At 43.6% G+C, this 23,528-nt stretch overlaps 4 protein-coding genes and 1 long non-coding RNA gene across 10 annotated transcripts in view; 3 read left to right on the top strand and 2 right to left on the bottom strand.

Moving 5' to 3' along the window:
* Nucleotides 1-4,864, top strand: part of gmfb (glia maturation factor, beta) — a 17,360-nt gene extending 12,496 nt beyond the window's left edge. Inside the window, exons 3-6 of the mRNA XM_019872361.1 lie at nucleotides 517-566; nucleotides 642-774; nucleotides 861-934; nucleotides 1,897-4,864. Coding sequence (XP_019727920.1) covers nucleotides 517-566; nucleotides 642-774; nucleotides 861-934; nucleotides 1,897-1,968 — 329 coding nt within the window. The 3' untranslated portion in view covers nucleotides 1,969-4,864. The remainder of the gene's footprint in view (nucleotides 1-516; nucleotides 567-641; nucleotides 775-860; nucleotides 935-1,896) is intronic.
* A 506-nt stretch (nucleotides 4,865-5,370) lies between these two features.
* On the top strand, nucleotides 5,371-20,608 carry cnih1 (cornichon family member 1). 3 transcript variants are annotated; one of them, XR_002168527.1, is made up of 7 exons: nucleotides 5,371-5,583; nucleotides 6,544-6,612; nucleotides 6,907-6,954; nucleotides 8,401-8,513; nucleotides 8,603-8,746; nucleotides 9,635-9,736; nucleotides 20,564-20,608. XR_002168527.1 is itself a non-coding variant. In XM_019872488.1 (6 exons), the coding sequence occupies exons 1-6, from the start codon at nucleotides 5,503-5,505 to the stop codon at nucleotides 9,660-9,662; spliced, it is 483 nt and encodes a 160-aa protein (XP_019728047.1). In that variant the 5' UTR covers nucleotides 5,371-5,502; the 3' UTR covers nucleotides 9,663-10,330. The 3 variants fall into 3 exon arrangements, 2 of the variants coding, with proteins under 2 accessions (XP_019728047.1, XP_019728049.1); XM_019872488.1 differs by lacking the exon at nucleotides 20,564-20,608 and having other exon boundaries at nucleotides 9,635-10,330; XM_019872490.1 differs by lacking the exons at nucleotides 6,907-6,954; nucleotides 20,564-20,608 and having other exon boundaries at nucleotides 5,377-5,583; nucleotides 9,635-10,330.
* On the bottom strand, nucleotides 7,119-7,438 carry LOC109517359 (uncharacterized). Its single transcript, XR_002168528.1, has 2 exons — nucleotides 7,395-7,438; nucleotides 7,119-7,269 (listed from the first exon to the last, which is right to left on the bottom strand). It is a non-coding gene; the product is annotated as an uncharacterized LOC109517359 (long non-coding RNA).
* Nucleotides 10,421-13,516, bottom strand: cdkn3 (cyclin dependent kinase inhibitor 3). Of its 4 annotated transcripts, none has more exons than XM_019872485.1 (8): nucleotides 13,416-13,516; nucleotides 12,813-12,914; nucleotides 12,389-12,444; nucleotides 12,265-12,309; nucleotides 11,834-12,056; nucleotides 11,384-11,415; nucleotides 11,201-11,304; nucleotides 10,421-10,709 (listed from the first exon to the last, which is right to left on the bottom strand). In XM_019872485.1, the coding sequence occupies exons 2-8, from the start codon at nucleotides 12,890-12,892 to the stop codon at nucleotides 10,620-10,622; spliced, it is 630 nt and encodes a 209-aa protein (XP_019728044.1). In that variant the 5' UTR covers nucleotides 12,893-12,914; nucleotides 13,416-13,516; the 3' UTR covers nucleotides 10,421-10,619. The 4 variants fall into 4 exon arrangements, with proteins under 4 accessions (XP_019728044.1, XP_019728046.1, XP_019728045.1 ...); XM_019872487.1 differs by having other exon boundaries at nucleotides 12,813-12,894; nucleotides 13,416-13,513; XM_019872486.1 differs by having other exon boundaries at nucleotides 12,813-12,922; nucleotides 13,416-13,487.
* Nucleotides 13,791-20,392, top strand: LOC109517354 (rho guanine nucleotide exchange factor 33). The gene is made up of 15 exons (XM_019872482.1): nucleotides 13,791-14,219; nucleotides 14,316-14,454; nucleotides 14,800-14,844; nucleotides 15,125-15,289; nucleotides 15,395-15,495; nucleotides 15,728-15,810; nucleotides 15,917-16,037; nucleotides 16,432-16,570; nucleotides 16,641-16,736; nucleotides 17,744-17,842; nucleotides 18,006-18,151; nucleotides 18,236-18,316; nucleotides 19,110-19,656; nucleotides 20,002-20,093; nucleotides 20,155-20,392. The coding sequence occupies exons 3-15, from the start codon at nucleotides 14,803-14,805 to the stop codon at nucleotides 20,264-20,266; spliced, it is 1,824 nt and encodes a 607-aa protein (XP_019728041.1). The 5' UTR covers nucleotides 13,791-14,219; nucleotides 14,316-14,454; nucleotides 14,800-14,802; the 3' UTR covers nucleotides 20,267-20,392.
* Nucleotides 20,609-23,528: the final 2,920 nt, after the last annotated feature.

Raw genomic sequence — 23,528 nt, 5'->3', positions numbered from 1 at the left:
TGAACCGGTGGCCAGCCAATCGCAGGGCACACATAGACGAACAACCACCCGCGCTCACTCTCACACCTAGGGACAGTTTGGAGTGTTCCATTAACCTGCCATGCATGTTTTTGGAATGTGGGAGGAAACCGGAGTACCCGGAGAAAACCCAAACAGGCAGAGGGAGAGCATGCAAACTCCACACAGGAAGGTCGGAGCTGGAATTGAACCCTGCACCTCTGCTCTCTGCACTGCGAGTCCGACGCGCTAAACAGTCGACCACCGTGCCCCCTCTCAAATATTTTATTTCCCCAAATGCATTTTAATGGGTGTCGATTACATCCGGCTTTTCACCATTTTCGGGGAATAGAGAGCAGGCTGGCTCACCAAGAAATAGCTGTCAGCTTTAAAAAAAAAAAAAAGTCAGTGACCGCTGTCCTGCATTTAAGTACAGTTTTAACGTGCAAACGATGCCTAAAGTTCTTGTATTGTTTATTCGCTCATCATGGATGATGCTCCTTTAAAATCTCCCCTCAGTGAAGATCGATAAAGACAGGCAGCTCGTGATCTTGGATGAAGAACACGAGGTACGTCGAATTTTTGACCCGTTCACTCTATGAACCCGTTCATGTTTCGTCATTTGTTGTTGTTTTGTTTTCCAGGACATTTCTCCTGACGACCTGAAAGAAGAGCTCCCGGAGAGGCAGCCCCGATTTGTGGTGTACAGTTACAGATACCAACACGATGACGGCCGCGTGTCCTATCCTCTTTGCTTTATTTTCATCAGCCCCGTGGGTACGTACGCAAATTGCCTGACGCTTGAAGGGCGTCAATATCCGTCCGGGCTCACCGGAATGTTCCGTGTCTGCGTTTTGGCGCAGGTTGCAAACCGGAGCAGCAGATGATGTACGCAGGTAGTAAAAACAAGCTGGTGCATACTGCTCAACTGACCAAGGTTTGTGAACATTGCTACAAGTCATGGTCGAATACCGATACCGGGTATCATATCGGAGCAATGTTAGCCTTATTTTTAGGTATTATGTAGTCCTGGAGTCTGCCGATACCGGCCACCGATACTTGAGGCCAAAAAATAAATAAATCTGACATTGCGTAAGTGGTAGTAGTTAACGCTGTACTGCGGCAGTTAAACATATCGGTGAATCATCATCTGTGTCAGGAAGAAAGGGCTTTGTGCACTTTTTTTTTGGGGGGTATTGTGTTGAATAAAATTGTATGTATGAAACGTACTAGAGTTATCTGTGCATACTAGTAAGTGTGAATAATCGTACTGGCATTGGTTTGAAATCGTGTTTTGTTTTTTAATCCTGCTAACATTCTCCTACAGTCACATCCGACATTTTTAAATAAAATGTTTTAACCAGCCAACATCCGCCAACAAACCAATAATACGTTTTGTGTCATTTTAAAGCTCTTAATTTTTCAAGCTTTTTTTTTCTTCCCTCTCTCCCGTTTTCTACAATCAAAACATCATGCCAACATCGACTAACAACATTGAGCCATTCACGTGTTGGCGCATCATGATTTTATGCTTCTCTTTACATTGTGCCTCCTTCTGTGGCCTCCTCTTGGCCACCAGGGGGCAGCATAATACCGACACGCCAAATTTCACAACTATTGTGACTCAGTAAGCTGCAGTAGTAAACATTTTTTCGCAAAGGGTAAAGAATAAATGCATTTGAGTATGTTTTCCATTGTCTACTTGTGCTCCTGCACCATTGAAATATCCGTCGCTCAAATGTTGCTAATGTGCACTGACATAAGTTTTGTTAGCCCGTCAATGGCCGTTTCCATTGTGTGTTAGCATTAAGCTAGTGAGCTTTTGAAAACTTGCTCACCATCTGCTCATTTTTGTCAGACATACATTTCAAACCTGAATTTCAATCTCTGCCGCCGCAGGTGTTTGAGATCCGGAACACGGAGGACCTGACGGAGGAATGGCTCCGGGAGAAACTTCGCTTCTTCCGTTAAGGAACCTCGGAAGGTTCACCTGCGCTGCTCTCTTTCCGAACCTCGACCTGATTTAAATAGTGTGTACTACTTCCTGTCTTATTATGGGCTTCTCACCGCTTGAAATGTTTGCGGGTTGAGGCTAGGGCGGTTATCGTACAGCGTACGCCATCAGACGCGTACACCACTAACCACCAGGTCTCATCCCACTCTCCCCATTTGTCATCTCTGTGTGTCAGTATGGAATGAAAACTCTTGTCGTGGACCAAACTCATCCACGTGTCCCAAGTGTTTAGTTTTGGGAGCATTTTCACAGGTTCCAAAAGTGTTAGTTTCACTTCTTGTGTATTTTTGTCTCAAGTACTGTTCTTCCTTTTTTTTTTTTTTTTTTTTTTTTTTCCTTTATCGGTGTGGGAAATCAAACGTCCTGCCTCAGCATGTGAAATTCAGCTTTGTTGTGAAGATTTATTTGAGGGATTATAAAGCATAGTCGAGGACAATGAGGCACTTGAGACCTGAGCATGGCTAACTGCCATTTCCACACGTTAGCATTCATCGGAGTTACTCGTATGCTCGGCCACCATTCAAGTGTTGATTTGATTTTTGAGCTGCACACAGAATATGAAAACAAATATTTCCCTCATGGGGAAATGCTTGCTTTTTGTCAAGAGCGTTGATCACAATTACTTTGGCGCCTTAGTGCACAATTGACACGGCCGAGAAGTCTTTGTTTATCATACCATCCACAGTCAGGGTTTCACGAAATAAAATGAACGTGTCCAACGGGCTCGTAACACAAGCGGGAAGACTTCATATTCTTCAAATTGAGAATTGGGCTCTGGTATCACTCTGGCCGCCCAACTGTAAACAATTCTGGCTCCGCCCCTCACATTGTCTTGTCACTATAGTCGCCTAGTGTCGCAATTCAAATCGGAATCAGCAAATAATCCGATGAAAAGCACGTGTAGACCTAAAGTAGAAGACTATACGATGGTAACAGAACACCCCTTCTTATGCCGGGCCACCACATATTCGTCCACCGTGCAGTCTTAAACCAAGGACCCCCTGTAAATACCTTTGTCATCTTTAGAGCGGACATATGCTTTTTTTTTTCCACAATGTAAAAAAAAAAAAAAAGCTCTCAGGTGACTTCATGAAATTTCTTTTCCCAAGGAGCAAGAATTACAGCATGCTAATATGTGCATCCAACAACAGTGCAGATCTGCTTAGCGTATGGCTTTGATTCGACAAGATTTCCGTGTAGTTTGGGCGGCACTTGTAAATCTTGGCGTTGCCGAGACTCCCGGTCAACGGGATCGGGGGTGCTTCTTTAAATACGATGAACTGTGACTTTACAATCTGGGAAAATGCATAAGTGCTCACTCACATTTTTTTTTTTTTTGAAGGGGGGGGGGTGAAGTGGACACTTTATTGATCCTATGACGTCCTCATTGGTGCCCTCATCTCAAATACATTCCAAACTGGACAATTTACACATACTTTGTTTGAGTCTCGCAGGCTGCGTGTTTCCTTCCTGAGATGATGTTTGTTTTTGTTTTTTTTTCTTCTAAACTAACCCTTGTTCGCTAGTCGTGTTGATGAATGTCGCGCGTAGTGAATGCTGCATGTACTTTTGAAAGACACCAAGCTGGAATGTTTCGTCAAGAAAATTAACAATCGCTTATTGTTAACGGAATGACGAGGCTCTCTCTGAATGTTCTGAACTCCCGTTTCAGGTTTCATTGCGTGGATGTCACTCCACTTTGTTTAATTAATGTCATCTTGGGGTTCTGTACAGTGGATGGCCCAAACTAGTTGAGAGCCTCGGCTGATTCGAGACACCGTTATGCCAATAATCAACTTTGTATCTTTAATTTTTTTAATTAATTGATTATTTCGACCGCAAACTTTTTTTTTTGGGGCGGGGGGGTGCATTGGATGTGCCAGTGACTTGAAATTTTGTGCCTTTTTTTTTTTTTAAGTCCATATATTTGTGATTGTCTTGGATCGTTGTTCAATCTTTTTGGGGTTTAAAATCAACATTGACTGAAAAAAAAATCAATGTGACCAAAAGAAGATGATTTGATCATTAAAATAATTAATCGGCAAGCACTTACTGTTAAAATATTGACTTTTGTGAACATAATGATTGGAAGCGGCGCCCTGGGAGTTGTGACAAAGTGTAAAGAGAAAAAAAAAAAGAAAGCCACAAAGAATGATTGTATATTCTTTCGTGGACGCGACATTCCTTCACCAAGCCGGCAAATTACATGTCAATCAGTGTAGTGGATCTGTGTATGTGGCGCATGCAACAAACATAGTGTTTCTCCAAACGTGAACATCCTAGTTAATCAGTCAGTCGTACATTATAAAGAAATTAAATCTACTTCCATTGTTAGAAGACCAAACGCGACCAAGTTTTGATGGGCAGGATTAAAAATGTTCTTTGGACTTATTGTTTTAGTGAAATGATGCACAATTTCTGGAAGTTGTGTGTCATCTGCTTCTTGGAATACTGTTAACGTTTAAATATGAGACTCAAAACTCCGGCACAGGTTTCTAACTGTTTTGATTTAATTACTATTCTTATTTTTGCTTGATCAATTTGCTGCAGCTGCATTCCATTTGATATATTTGCTTACACTCCTTTTATAAAGAAAAGCCTGAGTAAGCGTTGGGGTCTAAGGTGATTGAATTGATTGTTTCCCTCCCGATTATTATCATGAATATGTAGTGCAGTCGTAGTCGTTTTGTCCTGCTGTTTTTTGTTTTCCTTTCTAACTGAAAGAATGAAAAATAAGACGTTTATCAGATAGTGAAACTTGAGATACAGTACTGTATTTGTATTTTCCATACTGCATTATAAGAATGCATCTATAGTCTCCTGTTGTCCAAATAAAAGCGTTGATAATGTTTAGATTCTTTTCCCATGAATCAGTTCTGGACTGAATGTTGTACATGTACTGTGTGTTTATTTTAAGATGATTAGGCACTCATATCGTGTATGTTTGTACACGTACACAAACAGCTTTGGCCCAAAAAATATATGGAAAAACAAAATATATGAATAACTTAAAATATAGCAATTAAAATTTTAAAATACAAGATAAATACAAAAAACTGAATGACAAATACAAAAAAATACGATATTAGTTCAAAATTAAAGAAAAATATAATTAGAAAAATAGTCAAAAATACAATTTGAGACAAAATATACACACGTGTTCTTGTGAATGATTTTTTTTTACACAAATACCGATAAAATGTTTTTTTAGAAAAAAAAATTGTTGTGTATCTAAAATATGTTAATTGGATTGCCTGATCGTTGCATTATATAGTTGCCAGTAAAAAAAAGAAAGTAAATATTTAAAATATCCACAAGATGGCGCTAAATGTCGAGGAGGGAACGTGACATGGCTCCTACACAGACTGGAGAAGAAGACACACAATCAGGACAGTCTGTGGTTAGCTGGAATCCGTTGTGAGGGCTTGCAACCTGCATCATCCGCTGACCAGGAACCGACGAGCCGAGCCGAACCGGAGCGGAGGGGCACAATGGCGTTCACTTTTGCGGCCTTTTGTTACATGCTCGCGTTACTGCTCACGGCGGCGCTCATCTTTTTCGCCATCTGGCACGTAAGTACACTTGTTGGTGACGTTGAGTTGAGTGAATGTTCGGCCCAAGGAGAAGTAAGAAAGCCAGGCCATGTTGGACGGCCCGCTTGGAAATGTTACGCTTCTGACGTAAATAATCCTCGACACGTGTGGAATTGTCGTTACGTCCGCCCTGACGTAACTCTTCGAGAATGCCGTCGTTGTAATGTTGACGTCTCAAATCAACGCGACAAGACGCCTCATTCATCGTGCGATAACATTCACTTTTACATTCTTTGACTTTATAATAAAACAACTTTACTCGTGAAGAGCACTTCCAAAATCCGAGTTGTTGTTGTCGAAGACTAAACTTATTTAACCTCTTCTCGCGAGCTAACAAGCTAGTAGGCTTAGCGTTAGCGCCGGACTGGAGTCGCATCCCTGTCAGCCGCTTTGTAGAAATCTCGCGAGAGGACACGATGCACTCACCCACAGCCCCACCTTCGTGACAGAGATACAGATTACAATTTTATATGTACCCCCACCCTCACCAAATAATACAATTTTATTTCTAGAAATATCTGCCAGCATTCACACTTTCAAATAACTAAATGTGGTTCTTTGGGGGTTTCCTGATGCCCGCATGTATTATGTTGGTGACCCCTGCTTTAAGCAATGAGCGTTTTTTATTTTTTTAAACACAAACAATGCAGCAACACATGACGAAACACAATCTAACACAATCAGGAATATCTTTTTCATCCTCTGAGAAAATGCCTAATTATACAGCAATTCACTAAAGCACTTTGTTTTGAAAATTCTTGGTGTGTTATATGGCTGGCGTCAGGTGGAATCCTCATTCTTCCGAAGTCCTCATGTTTCAAAGTGTTTTATTCTCCACACTGCATGAGTTATGTTATTATATTTTTTTATTAAGTACAGTACTGTAGAAGTGCTATTTTTCAAATTCTAATGCCTCGTGGGCCACGTTTCTTTCTGCAGATAATCGCGTTTGATGAGCTGAAGACGGACTACAAGAATCCCATAGATCAGTGTAACACTTTAAATCCAGTAAGTAACACCCCCCTCCCCACCCTTATCCCACCACCACCTCAGTCCCGCCATCATTTCTTTATCTGTTTTGAGCGCATGCTGGAATGCCCGGATTGGAGTTGAGTTACTTGAGCAGCGCAAACTTTTTCAATGATTTCTCTGCACTGTCATGCTAAATGAATAACCTGGCCTAACCATGCTTTCTTCCCGCTGTCCAAACTCTAATGCTATTTTTTTTTTTTTTTGTTTTCCCTCTCCCTTCCTAATCCACTGTGGGTTTTTTACACGTTGCCCCTACCCTCTAAAAAAAAGACAGTTGAAAAGGTCAAAAAGATTAAACGAGTCAAACTTGCCCTCAAGGTTTGTACCAGTCTTGAAAATGTAAATTGCCCGCTCATTGTGCACGAAGCAGCAGTGTTTGCAAATGTCTTTTCAGTTAGCTAAACTCGTCGTTAAGCTTGGTTTGGGGTTTCCGCAATACCACCTCAAGTCCAACTTTTGTCTCGCTGTCTTTTATTTATTTATTTTTTAATGTATTGTCGGTCTTGGTTTCAAGAGCTGTCAGTGATCTTCGCTTTAATGTCACCGATGCCAACCAAAGCTGTTAACTGAAAAGACTTGCAAAGGCTCAACGCATGCATGAGATTACGATTCTTGACTTTTTTTTTTTTTTTACTCTGACCCGCCCTTTTGTTTGCACACCAGTACGGTGACGGGAAGTTGAGGAGGTCATGTGATCAGTCTGTTTGCAAACATTTTACACCAAGTGCCACCCAATGCATGAGATTACGATTCTTGACTTTTTTTTTTTTTTTACTCTGACCCGCCCTTTTGTTTGCACACCAGTACGGTGACGGGAATTTGAGGAGGTCATGTGATCAGTCTGTTTGCAAACATTGTGCCACCCAGAAACATATTGAGCACTCGGCACTGTCATCATCTGCAACTGAAATATCCGTTTTTTTTTGTTTTGTTTTTGTTTTTAATACTACTTATTTATTACCTGCCGGTGAAACTCGGGTGCATTTTGGCTCAGGCACTCGGCACTGTTATCATCTGCAACTGAAATATCCGTTTTTTTTTTTTTGTTTTGTTTATGTTTTTAATACTATTTATTTATTACCTGCCGGTGAAACTCGGGGTGCATTTTGGCTCAAGGTCTGCGGTGCCTGAGGTGTGCAGCAGATGGCAGAATACCTGCAGTGTCCAGCTCAGCAATTTTTTTTTCTATTATGGTTATTACGTTATTGGCTCGCCTTTTGCAAGTGGGAGGAGCTATTTGAGCAAAAAAAAATTCTTTTTTTTGGGGTGGGGGGGTGCAGTTGTTTTTGGATTGCATTTAGCAGCACAGTGCAGGGTTTTCAACACACGGAAGCCCAGCCTCTCTGATCCGAAGCCCACCTTCTCTCCCCCTTGTTCATGTGTGTGTGTGTGTGTGTGTGTGTGTGTGTGTGTGTGTGTGTGTGTGTGTGTGTGTGTGTCTTTTCTGTTAACTCCAGGAAGGATAATTAATTAGCAGCTCCCCCGTTTGACTCTCGGTAGTTTGTTCGTTAATATTTTAACTTGTACTTCAACAGCAGTAAACAAATCCGTCTTCTCAGCAGATACCCCAACTTGCTTGGATCTACTACTCTAGTGGTCTTTTTTTTTTTTTTTTGACCCCTAATTTTTGGTGGTGGTCCTTCAAGGCATCCTCCGGCATGATGCTTTTCTTCACGTATTGGAAAGCTTGTCATTTTGATGTGTGGGAAATATGCTATCATGGTGGGGGTCAGTGTATGAATTTTATTTTATTTTTTCCCCCAGCTGGTGCTCCCGGAGTATCTCATCCACTTCTTCTTCTGCGTCATGTTCTTCTGCGCCGCCGAGTGGCTCACGCTCGTCCTCAACCTGCCGCTGCTGGCCTACCACGTTTGGAGGTGCGCACGCGTACTCGCGTGGGAGGGGCCGATGCAACACGGTGACTTTTGAATGCCCATGCGGGGAATTGTGTTTGTGTCCCTCGCAGGTACATGAGCAGACCCGTGATGAGCTGTCCGGGACTCTACGACCCGACGACCATCATGAATGCCGACATCCTGGCGTTCTGTCAGAAGGAAGGCTGGTGCAAGCTGGCCTTCTACCTCCTTTCCTTCTTCTACTATCTTTACGGGTATGCCGCCGTTTTGAGTGAAAATTGAGCTTTGTGTGCTTGTGTAAAATGCCTCCAAAATGCAGCTGTTCCACATAAAAAGCCTTAAAACCGTCTTGTAAATGGAGGTGGGTGACCCAAATTGCCTTCAAAAAGTCATAGAAGTAACTTTGTGGCTATTCAGCGTGTGTCTTTCTCAAGGCCCGAGACTAAACATAATCTTCCATCAAAGTCCTCAATATTGAAGGCATAAAATCCCGTCCCCATCTGCATCCCAACATCTGCATCCCAACACCCCCATTTGGGCCACCATACTAAGATCATGTCGGACTGCCAAACTACTGGCATGTCCAACAGGGTCTCTAAAATGGGTTGTGACGGGAACGAAGCTGCTTCTTTTCCGTCCTACGTCACTTGTTGCTAGGCAGTATTCTCTTGGCCAATGGCAAAATCTGCTTATGTCACGTATTTCGCTTGTTGCTAGGCAGTTTGGTGGGGTCAAGTGTTAAGTCATGACTGCCCAAGTGGCCAATAACAAAATTAACTTATGTCAAGGCAGCCTCAGGAAATGAAAGCAAAAGATTACTGTGAAGGCTTACGAGACACATTACATCGCTGCTCTGTATTGAACATAAAACTGTGAAACCGCATGACAACCTATTTTTGATTCTAAAGATGGTCTGAAAATGGCTGTCACTGAATGAGTCAAAAAAACCTTAAAACTGTTGCATACAAAACAAAAGCCTTCAAAAAGTGGAGGCAAGCTGGAGGTAGCCTTCGCAAAAATGCCTTCAAAATGGCCTATTCAATGTAAATTGGCTTCAAAAAGTCCTGAAAATTTAAATGGTCCCCCAAAAATGTTGAGTTTTTAGTCGGAATGACAAAAAAAATGTTCTTGTGTCTTTCCAGCATGATCTACGTTTTGGTGAGCTCGTAAGGTGGGAAGCATGGATGACGACGACAAAACGGGTCGGGGCGCTTGGAATCTCGGAGCTGTGTGAACACACACACGCACACACACTCACTCGCACACATTCAAGGGAGCGGCCAGAGATGACCACAATCGGCAGCATCATCTTGAATCTCTCGGGCCTCCCTCATGCTGCAACATTTTACGGACAAAGTCCAAAAGGACAGTTTTGTTCTGCTTATCCCAATTCTCAGCCCTTACTTCCATTTGAGGTTCCCCGGCGCCCCCCGGGGAGCTCATCAACAACCCCAAGAGTGTTTACAAACTAGTTAGACGTTTTTCCCACCTGCGATCTGACAGCTGGAAGATGAATTTGGACTGTTATCGCCTTGGAAACAGGACCCCGTCCTGCTCGTTGCGTTCAAAGCATGCGTTTGACCAATTTAAAAAGGTAAATTCAACAACAGTTGGCGCTAGTTTGAAAAACTTCAAGGAACTGCAAAGGAGCACTACTGTTTGTAGTTTACTGTACTTAAATCCTCCCCCGTGTTTCTGTATTTTTGTGTCAAGTTCTCCCATTTGGACGTCTCCAGCACTCCTTGCTCCGAGCCAGTCTTGATGCGTTATACGCTAGCAACGGCATCTGCAAACAAAAGGTTTTTATTGTCGTGTTCGTTTTGTCCAGAAACAGGGTGAAAAAAACCTATCATGTCACATCACCAAAATGTCACTTTCAAGACTTGACCACTTGAGTTTATAATGACAAAAATAAAACCATCCCACTCTGTTTTTGACATTTTTATTATGGCTTTAATTGTACCCCACCGTCCCAAAAATGCAATTAAAAGAAAAATCATAAAGGCTGAAGAAGCAAGCAGAATGAATTCTTTCCGGTTCAGGACTTGGAATTCATAAAGAGCGAGAAATAGATTAAGATGTATTTTATGTTAAAGTGCACTCGATGACATCACAGGAGGAAATGGCTCATCGAGAAACGGAGCGCTCCGTGTGAACCTCTCGGCTCTCTTGGTAAGCGGCGTAGCTTTCTCGGAATTCGTGCAGGAAGTTGTATTGCTGTCCGAGAAGAAGATGGAGAAATTAGGGAAACTCTTTGTAACATGTCTAGAGGTATGTTGAGTAAAATGCCTTCAAAAAGTCCTGAACACAGAGCTCTAAAAAGTGGTTCCACAAAGTCATGAAATGGCGGAGCTGGAGAAAATACCTTCGCAAAGCCCTAAAAATCGAGGACCTGAGCAAAATGACTTCAAAAAGTCTTGAGACATTTGACACAAATCCCTCGAAAGTGCTGGAAAAAGGCATCTACATTAAAGACCTTCAAAAAGTCACAAAATGGTAGTCTATATAAATGTCTTCTAAACATCCTGAATAAGGAGGCATTGACATAAAACACAGCTGTGACATTGGAGAGTCTATCTAATGCCTTCAAGAAGTCCTTATATTTTTGATATTCTACATTAAGGCCTTTGAAAAGTCCTGGCAACAGGGGTAGCAACATAAAATGCCTTCATCAAGTCCTGCATCAAAAGTTCTGCCGATGGCCTTACTTTGACCGTCTGTATGGCTCCGTGTCCCCGGTGCGCGCGCAAGATGTTGATGGCTTCGTTGGCTGTCATGGTTACGGAGAGCTGGATGAGCAAGCAGGCGGTGACTGGAAAATAAAAGAGCCACATCTGAAGGAAATTGCAGAAAATAAAGGTGTCAAAATTAATCAATGAATAAATTTGTACTTAATGCAGAGCGTCCCAGTCCGCCATAGCAGCTGCAATGGAAAAAAAAAAAAAAGAAAACTTGGATGGGGTTGGAGAAGAGCTTGAGGCGCATTCCGAATATTGTATCCGGAAAGGCTTCACAGCGCTTTACTTGTTACGCATTTTGTTATGGCACAGCAAATTCCAAAATTCTGTGGGTTAAATTTTTTTGGGGGTGGTGGTGGGGTCAAAATTTTACATACACTAAATTTGGCCCGGGAATATTCGTCAACGGGGGTAGGGAGCGAGTTTGGGTGTGGTGCGTTCGTAGGCGGAAGCCGGGGAGGCGTTCGACCGGCCCAGATGCCCGCGGGCGTCAATTTCGGCCTGGAGTGGACCAACCATCTTTAAAGGCCATGATAAAAAATGCGTAAAAGTGAAGCGCAGTGAATCCTTTGCGAATCCACCGTCTGGTATCGTGTCCCTCACTGGATGAGGGTCCTGCGGTTGGCCTCTAGGCTGCGCTGCAGCTCGTCCAGGATGCGTCCGCACTGCTCCAGCGGGGGCGCCTCCCCATCAGGGAAGGGCATGTGGTGCACGCTCAGACCCTTCTGCTGGTAGACCTCCAGAAGCGACGGCACGCGGTACTTGGACAGCTCGCCTCGCGTGCACAGCACAAATACGTCCTGCACGCCTTGGTTGTGAAGCTCTTCTACGCTCAAAACACACAAACACACACACCGGATGGCAATTATGCATGCGTGCCACATCAAAAATAGGTTGGCTCCTCCCCCAAATTTTAAATATGGCTATTTTGTAAAAATCTGCAAATAGGTGAATAGTTTTAGAATTAGCGTTGTCAGTTGACGTAAGCTTGTTCCTTTCCTTTGTCTTCATGTATGACAGCAGCGTGGCCTCACCAACGTCTTTGTGGACACTCCGGCGGATATCTTTGTACCTGCAACCTGAACACACACACACACACACACACAATTGTATCAATTCATTTCATGTGCGTGCACGCACACGTTGACACTTTTCTACCTGGTAGGGAACATATGCCCACAAATTGAGAGGAACCCACTTCTGACAAAGGAACCCTGAAAACACAAAACGATATTTATACCGTCATCAGTCAGATGTAGCAAGACATGAAGTAAACAAATGAAATAAACAACAAAAATATTGGACAAATCACTAAGAAACAAAATAAGAACGAAACCAAGAATAAGTAACATAAAAGGGGGAGGGGAGAAAGCATTAGAATAAAATAAAATAAAAATCAGAAAATCATAACAAAAAGAAGTCAAGAAAATATTTTCAGGAAAATGAAACCGAAATAAGGACGAACAACCAGAAGAGATAAAATAAGATTCACCAAAATGAGAATCAGAATGAACAAATCATTTAAAAATAAGAGTAAGAATAAAACCATGAATGAAAAAATAAAGAAAGTTTGAAGGCAGACCAGGAAATGTCTAAAGGCATCTCCTCTTCCTTGCCGACGTCGTCATCTTCAGATGAAGAGTCAAACTGGTCGCTCCTCATGTCTTCAGGCACACAAGATGATCTTATTCACAGCAGAACAAGTCACAAGCCTGCCCCTTTTCTTGAGAACAAAAGAGAATCTTTTTTTTTTTAAAAATCCTCAATGGCGTTTTAAGGATATTATCTAGCCTCGGGAAATAGAATAATATTCTCAAACGCGCTTGCTTCTGTCGAGGGATAGCCAAGAATCCTTTCAAAGTTTTGAGTTGATTTCATTTCTAATCAATACCTTCAACTAAAATGATAATTTGGGAGCTGCTCTATCTTTTCAGAGAGGAACAATTACTGACAGGTTTTAACGACAACGTATCAGCAAAATTATTATTATTAAAATTAACACCATAGTTTGGATTGAACACGAGAAAGTAATTTGTTTGACGACAAACTAACATTTGCCGCGTTAAGCGTCCAGAAAAGACATTTATCGAAGTACACGCAAATAAGACATACTCTAACGATATATGGTGTCAAATATAGAATTACACTAAAAGAATATGCGGTAATTGTATCTTATTTTCCTCACCGGCCACGCACGAACTCCAAATGTTTTGACAAGAAATGTTGCAGTCAGCTGTTTCCGGCTATTTGAAATGTGCATGAACGCAGTAGCCAATTAGAACAATGATAGCCGATTTAGCCCCGCCTTTTTAAGGAAGCATTAACGCCAATACCAAGCATAGTTTGCTTGATTTTGATTCCCACGTTAAATTAGACGGGCGGGATACAGGAGGGTGGTTTGAAATGACGGGCAGGAAAGAAACAATGACATTAAATTTGATAATGACAATTATAATTATTTTATTTTTATACCATTACGTGTGTTATATATAGATTATAAAATACATTCGATGTATGTTTACATATGTCGTATAGATTTAGTGTTTCTAACTTCATATTTTAATTAATCGGAAACACGTTTAAGTGGATGGGACTGCGGAAATGGTGACGTCACAACGGACATCTGCTCCCCACACTGTGCGGAGCATAAAAAAGTGATGGGGAAACACTGAGCCTTTTTTTTTCAAGAAGCAGAGAAAATGAATACAAAGGAGCACATTTGCAGGTGCCACTGCCAAAAGGGAATATAAAGGAGAATGTTGATTTTTCGAGATGCAGGAGTAAAATGAGAGATAATGTAGCGTTTTTAGACGTGCAGGAAATAACAGTAATACAAATGATGATTTTTACAAATTCAGGAGGAAAAACCAAATCAGTGTAAATTTTGAAAGCTGTCGCCGGGGGAGAAGGGGGGTATCAAGGAGTTTTTTAAAGGTGCCGTTGGATCAGGAAATGTCAAGGAGCATCTTTTAAAAGGACTTTAACCGAGGTAAGTTCTGCTTTCGCTTTTAAAATCTAATGTTTTCCTCATATAAAATGAGGTGTTTAAAAATCTCCTAAAAATTGTTTTTCTTTTTTCCTTTAGTGGTTGTCTTGTTTATTTGCAATTTGCGCGCCTGCTGTTCAGCAGAGTGCGGCAGACTGACCTCCTGCAGGGCATGCACTTGCTACTTCCTTGAGCAGAGGGGCCGCTGGCGGGGGGCGCGCCACCTTGGCAAAAACAGGTCAAAAAGCACAAAATGATATTTTAGTCAAGATATAGCCACCTTGTGTGCATTTGGTGGCATTATCACCGGACCAAACGTTGGAAAACATAGTTTTCGGAAGAAAGCGGCGACATTGTACTGAGCCGACTTGTGGAATACAGTACGCAAGTGCAGTCTCTCGTGATCGCAGACAGCAAACATACACTTGTTACTTGGAGCAGACCATATGAGAATAACCCCCGATCTTGAGCCACATGCTGCTTCATCAAGGCCAAGATGTGATTCTATTGCCTTTTAAATTTGCTCATGAGTTTTGCTCATGAATGACTGCGGGTGTGTGTTTTTTTTTTGTGTGTGTGTCAGGTTATGAAGCCTCAGGAGGCGGAACTTGTCACAGAAATCTCCAAGGTAAGTAGAAACACAGGCTACACAGGAGACAAGAGTAGTAGCAGTGATTGTGTTGCGGGAGTAGTATTAGCAGCAGTAGTACAAGTACAATATTAGACGTAGAACTCAGTGGAGTAGTTGTGGTTGTCTTTGTCATAGTGGTGTTAGCAGTAGTAGTAGTAGGAGGGTAATCGCAAAATAAAACAAATATATACATCCTAAAAGCATTGCAAAATGTGGAAAAAAGGCTGATTTTTTTTTTTTTCGCGAGCCTGATGTTTATCGTATGATACGATTTTAGCTGCAGTGGATGGTCTCGGAGCTGAAGACGGGCTTGACGGGCGCCCTGGTGGAAGTGGCCCACATCCAGCATGGGGACTCGGTCCTGCACAACGAGCTGGGGGACAACCAGCGCCGTTGTCGGGAGAAAGCGCGGCGTTTGGAAGCTCTGGTGGAGTCCCTCAGGGTCAGGCCGCATCGCTGGGACGTTGTTTGTTTTTTGTTTTTGTTTTGTTTTTCTCGTGTGCATTGAAAACGAATGGCTCACTGACGGCGCTGTCGCCTCGTGTAGGAGGAGCTTGTCGTGATACGGTGTCAGGTGTTCGCGTTACGCAGCCACACACAGCGCCGTCAGCAGGACGCGGAGAGCACTGCGGCCGCACGAGGAGAAATGTAAATCAACTGCTTGACGGGTTTTCTCCCAGCTGTCTTCGGGCAGAAGGCGGGGGACACCCTGAACTGTTTGCCAGTCAATCGCAGGGCGCACATGTGTAGAAAAAAACAACCACCCACACTCACAAGCACATCTATATATAAAAAATATGATGACTTTAGAAACACATCTCGTACTTTAACAATGTTTAAAAAATATTTTGTGGCTGTACTGTATCTCCATGAGCTGCAGTGATCCAGCGGAGGTGTGCCGCGGAAAAGTTTTGCTGCACTGCTTCCTGCAGGGCCTCAAGGCTGGACTCACCGACGGAACAGGTCACAACAGCAAACACACACAAAATCCTTCTTACAATCAAGATTTTATTATTCATATATTTTTTTCTTTAGAAAAACTGTCTCACTGAACGTTTGTCTGACACAGATGCACGACACCAGGTGGCGCTGCAGCTGCTCCACTCTGAGTGGGAGTACGTGTCTATTTTGAAGCAACTTTACGACCAATACAAGACAACACCCACTCAACACACGACTCCTGAACCTCAGTAAGTTCGGCATGTTTTTAACATCACAGACATGTTTCAATTACGGTAAATGTTTTAGGAAGTTGCCGTTTGTACTGTGGTGTCCATGTATGTGTTGGATGTGTGGCTTCAAGGGGGCGATTCTAGCTCAATTTTACAAAATTTTTCCCGCATTTATGTCTACATACAATATGAAAAATCCCTTCAACAATAGTCTGCTACGTAATTTACAAGAACAATCAAAAGAAAATGTATGTTCATTTTAGATTTACAACTTTTTTTTAGTTTCCATGGAATCGGGTGTAACGGTTCAAACGCTTCTTGAATTGCCGACACGAATGTAATGTGTCCTTCCTCACTTGCCGTAGAGAAACGCACTGTGACACCTCTGCTTGACCATGTTGTTTTGACGCAGTGAAAAGTTCGCCTCGTTGGTGGAGCGACTCCTGCAGCGCCACCTGCTGTTCAGGGACACCCTGCAGGAGCGTCTGGCCGCCCAGCGCTGGAAATCCCTGGTGGGCGACGTTCTGGTGGGGCTCGTGGGACAGAACGACGTGAGCGTGCGCCTCGGCGGGGGTCCCGTACTCCAAACGACGGTCGCTGAAGACAAATGTGTATTTGCAGACATCTTTCTCGGACGCGTACGTGGGCTACGTGGGCGCACTGGCCACGTTCCTCTTGCTGGAGGTCCACAAGTCGGACAAGCATGAGAACAAGCAGGTTTGAAAAAAAAATTAAAAGACAGAGAGGAGAACTGTTCATATATTTTTTTCTTTAGAAAAACTGTCTCACTGAACGTTTGTCTGACACAGATGCACGACACCAGGTGGCGCTGCAGCTGCTCCACTCTGAGTGGGAGTACGTGTCTATTTTGAAGCAACTTTACGACCAATACAAGACAACACCCACTCAACACACGACTCCTGAACCTCAGTAAGTTCGGCATGTTTTTAACATCACAGACATGTTTCAATTACGGTAAATGTTTTAGGAAGTTGCCGTTTGTACTGTGGTGTCCATGTATGTGTTGGATGTGTGGCTTCAAGGGGGCGATTCTAGCTCAATTTTACAAAATTTTTCCCGCATTTATGTCTACATACAATATGAAAAATCCCTTCAACAATAGTCTGCTACGTAATTTACAAGAACAATCAAAAGAAAATGTATGTTCATTTTAGATTTACAACTTTTTTTTAGTTTCCATGGAATCGGGTGTAACGGTTCAAACGCTTCTTGAATTGCCGACACGAATGTAATGTGTCCTTCCTCACTTGCCGTAGAGAAACGCACTGTGACACCTCTGCTTGACCATGTTGTTTTGACGCAGTGAAAAGTTCGCCTCGTTGGTGGAGCGACTCCTGCAGCGCCACCTGCTGTTCAGGGACACCCTGCAGGAGCGTCTGGCCGCCCAGCGCTGGAAATCCCTGGTGGGCGACGTTCTGGTGGGGCTCGTGGGACAGAACGACGTGAGCGTGCGCCTCGGCGGGGGTCCCGTACTCCAAACGACGGTCGCTGAAGACAAATGTGTATTTGCAGACATCTTTCTCGGACGCGTACGTGGGCTACGTGGGCGCACTGGCCACGTTCCTCTTGCTGGAGGTCCACAAGTCGGACAAGCATGAGAACAAGCAGGTTTGAAAAAAAAATTAAAAGACAGAGAGGAGAACTGAATGACAAGAATGTAAAATTGTATTGAAAAAAAACTGTGGATTGTGCACTGACAATAGGAAAGCGGCCACGCGGAAAAGGAAAAGGAGCAAATTCAAGTGCTGTCGCTGCTCCTCGCACCCGTCACACGTGTCCATGCCTACCTGAGTCACATCCAGGTCAGTGTGGTTTCTTCTCAAAATTTTTGTTTTTTTTTTCCCCCCACAATTTGAGTTTTTCCTTGCGCAGTTGGGATTTGAATCACGGAACGTCACCAATCAATGTCAAATTAAATGTAAAAAAAAAAAAAACAAGAATCGTTTGTTTTCCCCGTATGTTGAGAACTTGCTACAGTGGACCGGCAAAGAGCATCCGGACTGCAGCCTGCTGCTGGGCACCGAGCGAGCGCTCAGAGACATTTTGTCGCGATGTCACACCATCCTGGAGGAGGATGTCCACTGGGACGGCGAAGAAGCGCCGAAGCGGCGGTACGTGGACTAACTGACCAACTGCACGTGGAGTTATTCACTGAAAAGTGATTTTATTCATTCTTTGCATGGTTTGCATTTTAGGGATTGCGGCGACGTCGAGGCCGGCAGCTCATGCCCAAACAGCGCCCCTCATCGGACAAAGGTGGAGCATGCCGCTCCGAGGTGAGTGTGGTCGCCCCCTGCCGGCATTAGACGGAACTTGGTGTGGAACTTCCTCGCCAGTGTGTCCATCAAACAAGAATATATCGTCGCTGTCCTCCGAAAAATACAAATGTCCATTTTTTGGAGTATTTAAAAAATATATGTGATTGGTGTGTCCGCGTTTCGGATATTGCATTAACATAGAAAAAAAAAAGATTAACAACAATGAACATACATGTTTTTCACAGGACAGTGACAATATATACTGTTTTTCTTCTTATTAAACAAAAAAAACTATTTAATAATAAATCTATAAAAATATGTCTTATTAAATATATCTACATTTATCAATATGTATTTGATATATTTTGTGTTCATTTTTATTTTAATTTTCCTGAAAAATACATTAAAATAAAATTATACAAATAAAAATTTGAATATAATGTAAAGGAAATAACCTTAAATATGTTAAAAACAAAATGTACACACCAAAATACATTTTATTTTAAAATTTGATTTCTAAATCGGGAAATATTTTTTTCTCCAAAACATTTAAATCAAATGATTCAAATGTTTTGAATTAGAATCAGATTACAAAACAAACAGAAATCAAGTGCCTTTTTTTTTTTTACATTGATTCATTTAATTTCACATACAGGTATGAATTAATCAAAATTTAAAAAAAAAAGACTAAAACATGACCATGAAGATGTTTGTTTGAATTCTTTTGACTGACAACCCTTTTTTTTTCCCTCCGATAATCTTTTTAAAATATCTCAAGATTGCACCGGTGTGGTTCTAATCTTTCCTCCAGAGAGAGCCAGCAGGTGTCAGATCTGACAAACAGGTCTGGCGTGGACCAGCATGCCATGCGTGTGGAGTGCTGGTCCTGCAGCCCAGTGAGGCGGCAGACCTGTCGGTGCGCACACGCCCAGTGTTGCCCTGTCATTCCGGAGCCTCCGGACCATCGGGTGGAAAACGATGACTCAGGCTGGTGTTCCGCAACCCGACGCGGTGACCCGGGTCCCGAGGAGCCCCGGACGGACGTGGACGACACGTCAGCCTTCGATGACTCCTCAGTGACCTCCTGCAGGGAAGGTGAGGATGAGGAAGACGAGGAGGAAGAGGATAGTCATGTTCCGGTCCTCCTCAAGCCGTCCTCCCAACAATATTCGAAGAGGAGCGTCTGCCTCCGCTGGCAGATTCCCAGGCGGACCCCCCATCCCCCTATCAGGACCCCCGCCGACCCATCAACTCCTACCGGCTCCTGCGGAAAAAGGCTGGTCACCGTCAGAACGGGGTCGCCGCCACTCAGAGCCAAGAGTGCCTTCAGGCCCATCTGGGACAACCCGACTAAGCAGGTGACCGCTTTCAACCCTTCTTTGTCAAAAGCAACAAATTAGCATTGATGCTAAGTGGGTAAAACACTGCTGGGTAAATATGGAACTGTTCTGCCTTTTTTGCAAGTGTCTTCTTGCCAATCTCAGACAACCCAACAAATCCAAGATGTAATTTTCCACCTTTTTTTCCCCTTCACAAGGGCCTCCAGGCCCATCTGTTAGAACACGACGAGGCGGGTGTCCATCTTTCTGTATTTAGTATTGCCCTGAAGCTAGTGCTGATGCGCAGCTGCAGCCCCAGTCGCACTTCTGGTATAATTTTTCTTTTTTTGGGGTGGTCAATTATGTACTTTTTTGATGTTTCAGGCACATGTGTCTCCTGAGAAGGAGCACAGAGGCTTTGTGCCAGTCCAGACCTCCGTCGGGGCAAACTTTCTAACCTTGAGAGAACACCTGAGGTAAGAGGCACTGACAGGATGTTTCTTTGGACGGCCATTTCATGGTTTTGTTCGTCTTTAGAGTCGGACAAGACCTGGTTCAGCCACCGACGTCGGGCCTCTCTGTGGCGCCGCCCAATGGACGAGTGTGGGAGGACAGCGAGGAGAGTGAGGGACCCTGTAGCACCGTTTGACGTTGAGGCACTTGAAGGCTTCTCACACATTTTGGGTCCAGGGATCCCTTTTTAATTGTAACACTATTTAGAGGTACACCCCTAAATTCCATAGAAATTAAATTTCCCTTCTCCTCAAAACGAAAAGTTTTTTTTTAGTTATGAGTAACGTCGTCTTATGCTTGGAAAGAAAGTCTCATGGGAAAAAAAGTTACACCGCAATATAAGCTTAAGAAAATGTGCAAGTTTGTAATTGCCTATAGCGGCCACAAGACGGCGCCAATACATTAGGCAAGGCTATCGCCTGACTAAATGTTTACACACACACACACACACACACACACACACACAAACACGTTAATGTATTTTTTTTTTGCATGTATACCGGCAAACTAGAGGAGCGTATAATACACGAGTAAAAAGATTTTTCCTTTTCCTCCTCTTTTGACTCATCCCTTCATTTTTCGTGAACTTCTCCAACTTTTAATCTTAAACTTTCCCTAATTCCGTTGTTTACTCGCTACAGTCTTGCAGCTGCGACGAAAGCACCTTACATACAAATCCGGAAGTCTCCGCTTCTAATACGAGACTTAAATTAAACATACATTAACCCTGCAGTTGCGGAAACAAACAGCACAAGGCCACTAAATGAATCTATGGGCCTTGTCAAACAAGACCAGTGGGGGGCAGGAGGGGCTTAGAGTAGAAAATAAGACTGGGTGATTTATTCAACTCATCAAGACTGTTAATAATAATACAAAGCTCTTAAAAGGCCACATAGTATCCGGAAAACCCAGCAAAGAACCCAAAATACTGACTGAGTTAAAATGTTTAGCTTCTCCAGAAAGAAGCAGGTTGTTATTGTGGTCGTCGTCGTCATCATCATCATCGTCGTATTCACGATGGAAGCTGGACATGGTTTGACGTCTTTTCTGTGTGTGCGTGCGTGTGTGTGCGTGTGTGTGTGTGTGTGGGGGGGGGCTCAACCAAGACGGCCTTAAGTTAACGTGTTTCTCACCCCCCCCCCAAAAAAACCCCAAATATACAAAAAGTTTTGAATGAGACTTAGCAGGATGAAATGCTCGCCAGATTTTGTTTTACAACTTTCGAGAGGAACAAAATGGCTTCCACTGTAGATTGTAAGTGTGTTAGTTGGTTTTCTGTTTTTTATCCGACTGTAGCAGCATCGCTCAATATTATCATTATTATTATGAATGTGATTATTATTAATATTAGGCAATATTGGAATGAAGAGCTGTGGATGAGAGTACAACCAGAAACGTCACAAATTATTTAGTCAATGTATGCGCGCGCGCGCGCGCACACACTCACACACACACACACACACACACACACACACACAATCCACAAACATGTACAAGTTCATAGTCGTAATTTTTTTTTTGTTCTAAACGTTACATAGGCAACTTGTTTTTCTTTTTGTTGTTTCCATTTTAGCATATTATTACAGACACCGTGAAGTAGAAAACAAAACAAAAAGGCACATCCGAGCGGCGTGGTTGGCTGGATTCTCAGTCTGGGGGGTTCGGGGGAGAACGTTTCTCGCTATTTGGCGCTTGGGTAAGGGTCATTCCGACTTGTTTACGCCGCCGTTTTGACATCGTGGCTTGATGGGAATCGAACTTTGCCGGAGCTCGATGTGCAAAAAAAAAAAAAATCCGAGCCATGTGTGGTTGGGGGGGTGGGGAAGGCAACTTTTTGTGTGGCTTGGAAACAGTCACAGTGTTGAGTTGAGGGCACGGCGGAATCACTGTCGCCTTTTGCAAGTCACGTAAAAAAAAAAAAAGGAGAAAAAGCAAACAAAGAATCCCTTTCCCTTATGCCCCTGCATAAAATACGTAAGACTTTGGCAGCTGTTCGGTGAGAAGGAAGCGTAACAGTTGAAGCAACAACTGTGAGAACTTTCCCAAACGGGATGCGTCTGTTTTCTATCGCAATACAGCCATCCACTTTGTCGAGTGCTTGTCCGCATTCGAGTCATGGCTAAGCTGGAGCCTATCCCGTCAATCTTTGGGCAAAAGGCAGGGTACACCCTGGACTGGATGCCAACTAGAAGCGGGGGACACTCTAAAAACAGGTGGTTCAAAAATAACCCGATTATGGGTCACAAAGGGACTGGCCGCTACTTGGGATCACAAAATAACCCCAAAAATTGGATTGCTGTGTGGAAACGTTAGGTTTAAACAATACCAAAAACAAACAAACAAAAAAAAAATCCAATTATTGATTAGAAAGGGGTTAGCGACTATTTTGGTAAATTGAACCCATTTTATTTGTCTCTATTTTTGGGCGCAACTGCCTTTAGAGTGCACCTTTTACACAACCAACTATGCATCCATTTTCTATAGTGCTTGTTTTCACGAGGGCCACGGATGAGCTGGAGCTTATCCCAGCTGACGGCGGGCGAGAGGCGGAGTGCACCCTGGACTGGTCGCCGGCCAATCACAGAGATAGTCGACCAAGCATTCATACCCACATTCGTGCCGTGAGCAATTTTTGAGCCTTCAATGAACCCAACGTGCACGTATTTCAGAACGTGAGAGGAAGCCCGAGTAGCCGGAGCTGCGTTTGGAACCCGGAACCTCAGAACGGCTAACCCAAGACCCAAAAGACACTATTGAAACAATAAAGGACTTCAATTGAGGCAAAATGTGACTTGGCATGTTGATCTCCAGACCGCAACCTAACAGAATGCATTTTACCTGCCGAAGAGGAGATTTGGAACTCAACGAAACAACCCATCCATCCAATTTCTAAAGCGCTTGTCCTCTTAATTCAGGGCGGCGGACGAATTGGCTCCCATCGCGGCCGACTCCGGGCGAAAAGGCAAGGTACACTCTGGGTGGGTCACCAGCCAATCGCGGGGCACATTTAGACCAACGAAAGGTCCACGACGGCCAATTTCGAGTCTTCAGTGAACCTAACATGCACGTTTTTGGAAAGTGGGAGGAAAGCACGGGGGACAACATGCACACTCCAAACAGGAAGGCCAGAGAGCCGAGACTCGAGGCTCAGAACTGCGAGGCAGACGTGCTGACCGCTAGGCCGCCGTGGCCGACACAAGCGCCCCTTATCAGTCAGCTTCTCATCGTCCCGGAGGGCTTGCGAAGAAGGCGTGGCTACGGGTCCCCCGAGGCGCTGTTTTCCACCAGCGAGAGGCCGTGCAGCAGCTCGCGCTTGTACGTCTTTGGTGGCAGCTTGGGCAACTGCGGGCTGGAGTTGTGGCGGGGGGGTACGGGCGGGGCGGCGATGATGGGGGCCG

This window comes from Hippocampus comes, unplaced genomic scaffold (genome assembly GCF_001891065.2).
Source record: "Hippocampus comes isolate QL1 unplaced genomic scaffold, H_comes_QL1_v1.1 scaffold92, whole genome shotgun sequence".
NCBI classification, from domain to species: Eukaryota; Metazoa; Chordata; class Actinopteri; order Syngnathiformes; family Syngnathidae; genus Hippocampus; species Hippocampus comes.
This window is presented reverse-complemented; position numbering and strand designations above follow the sequence as displayed.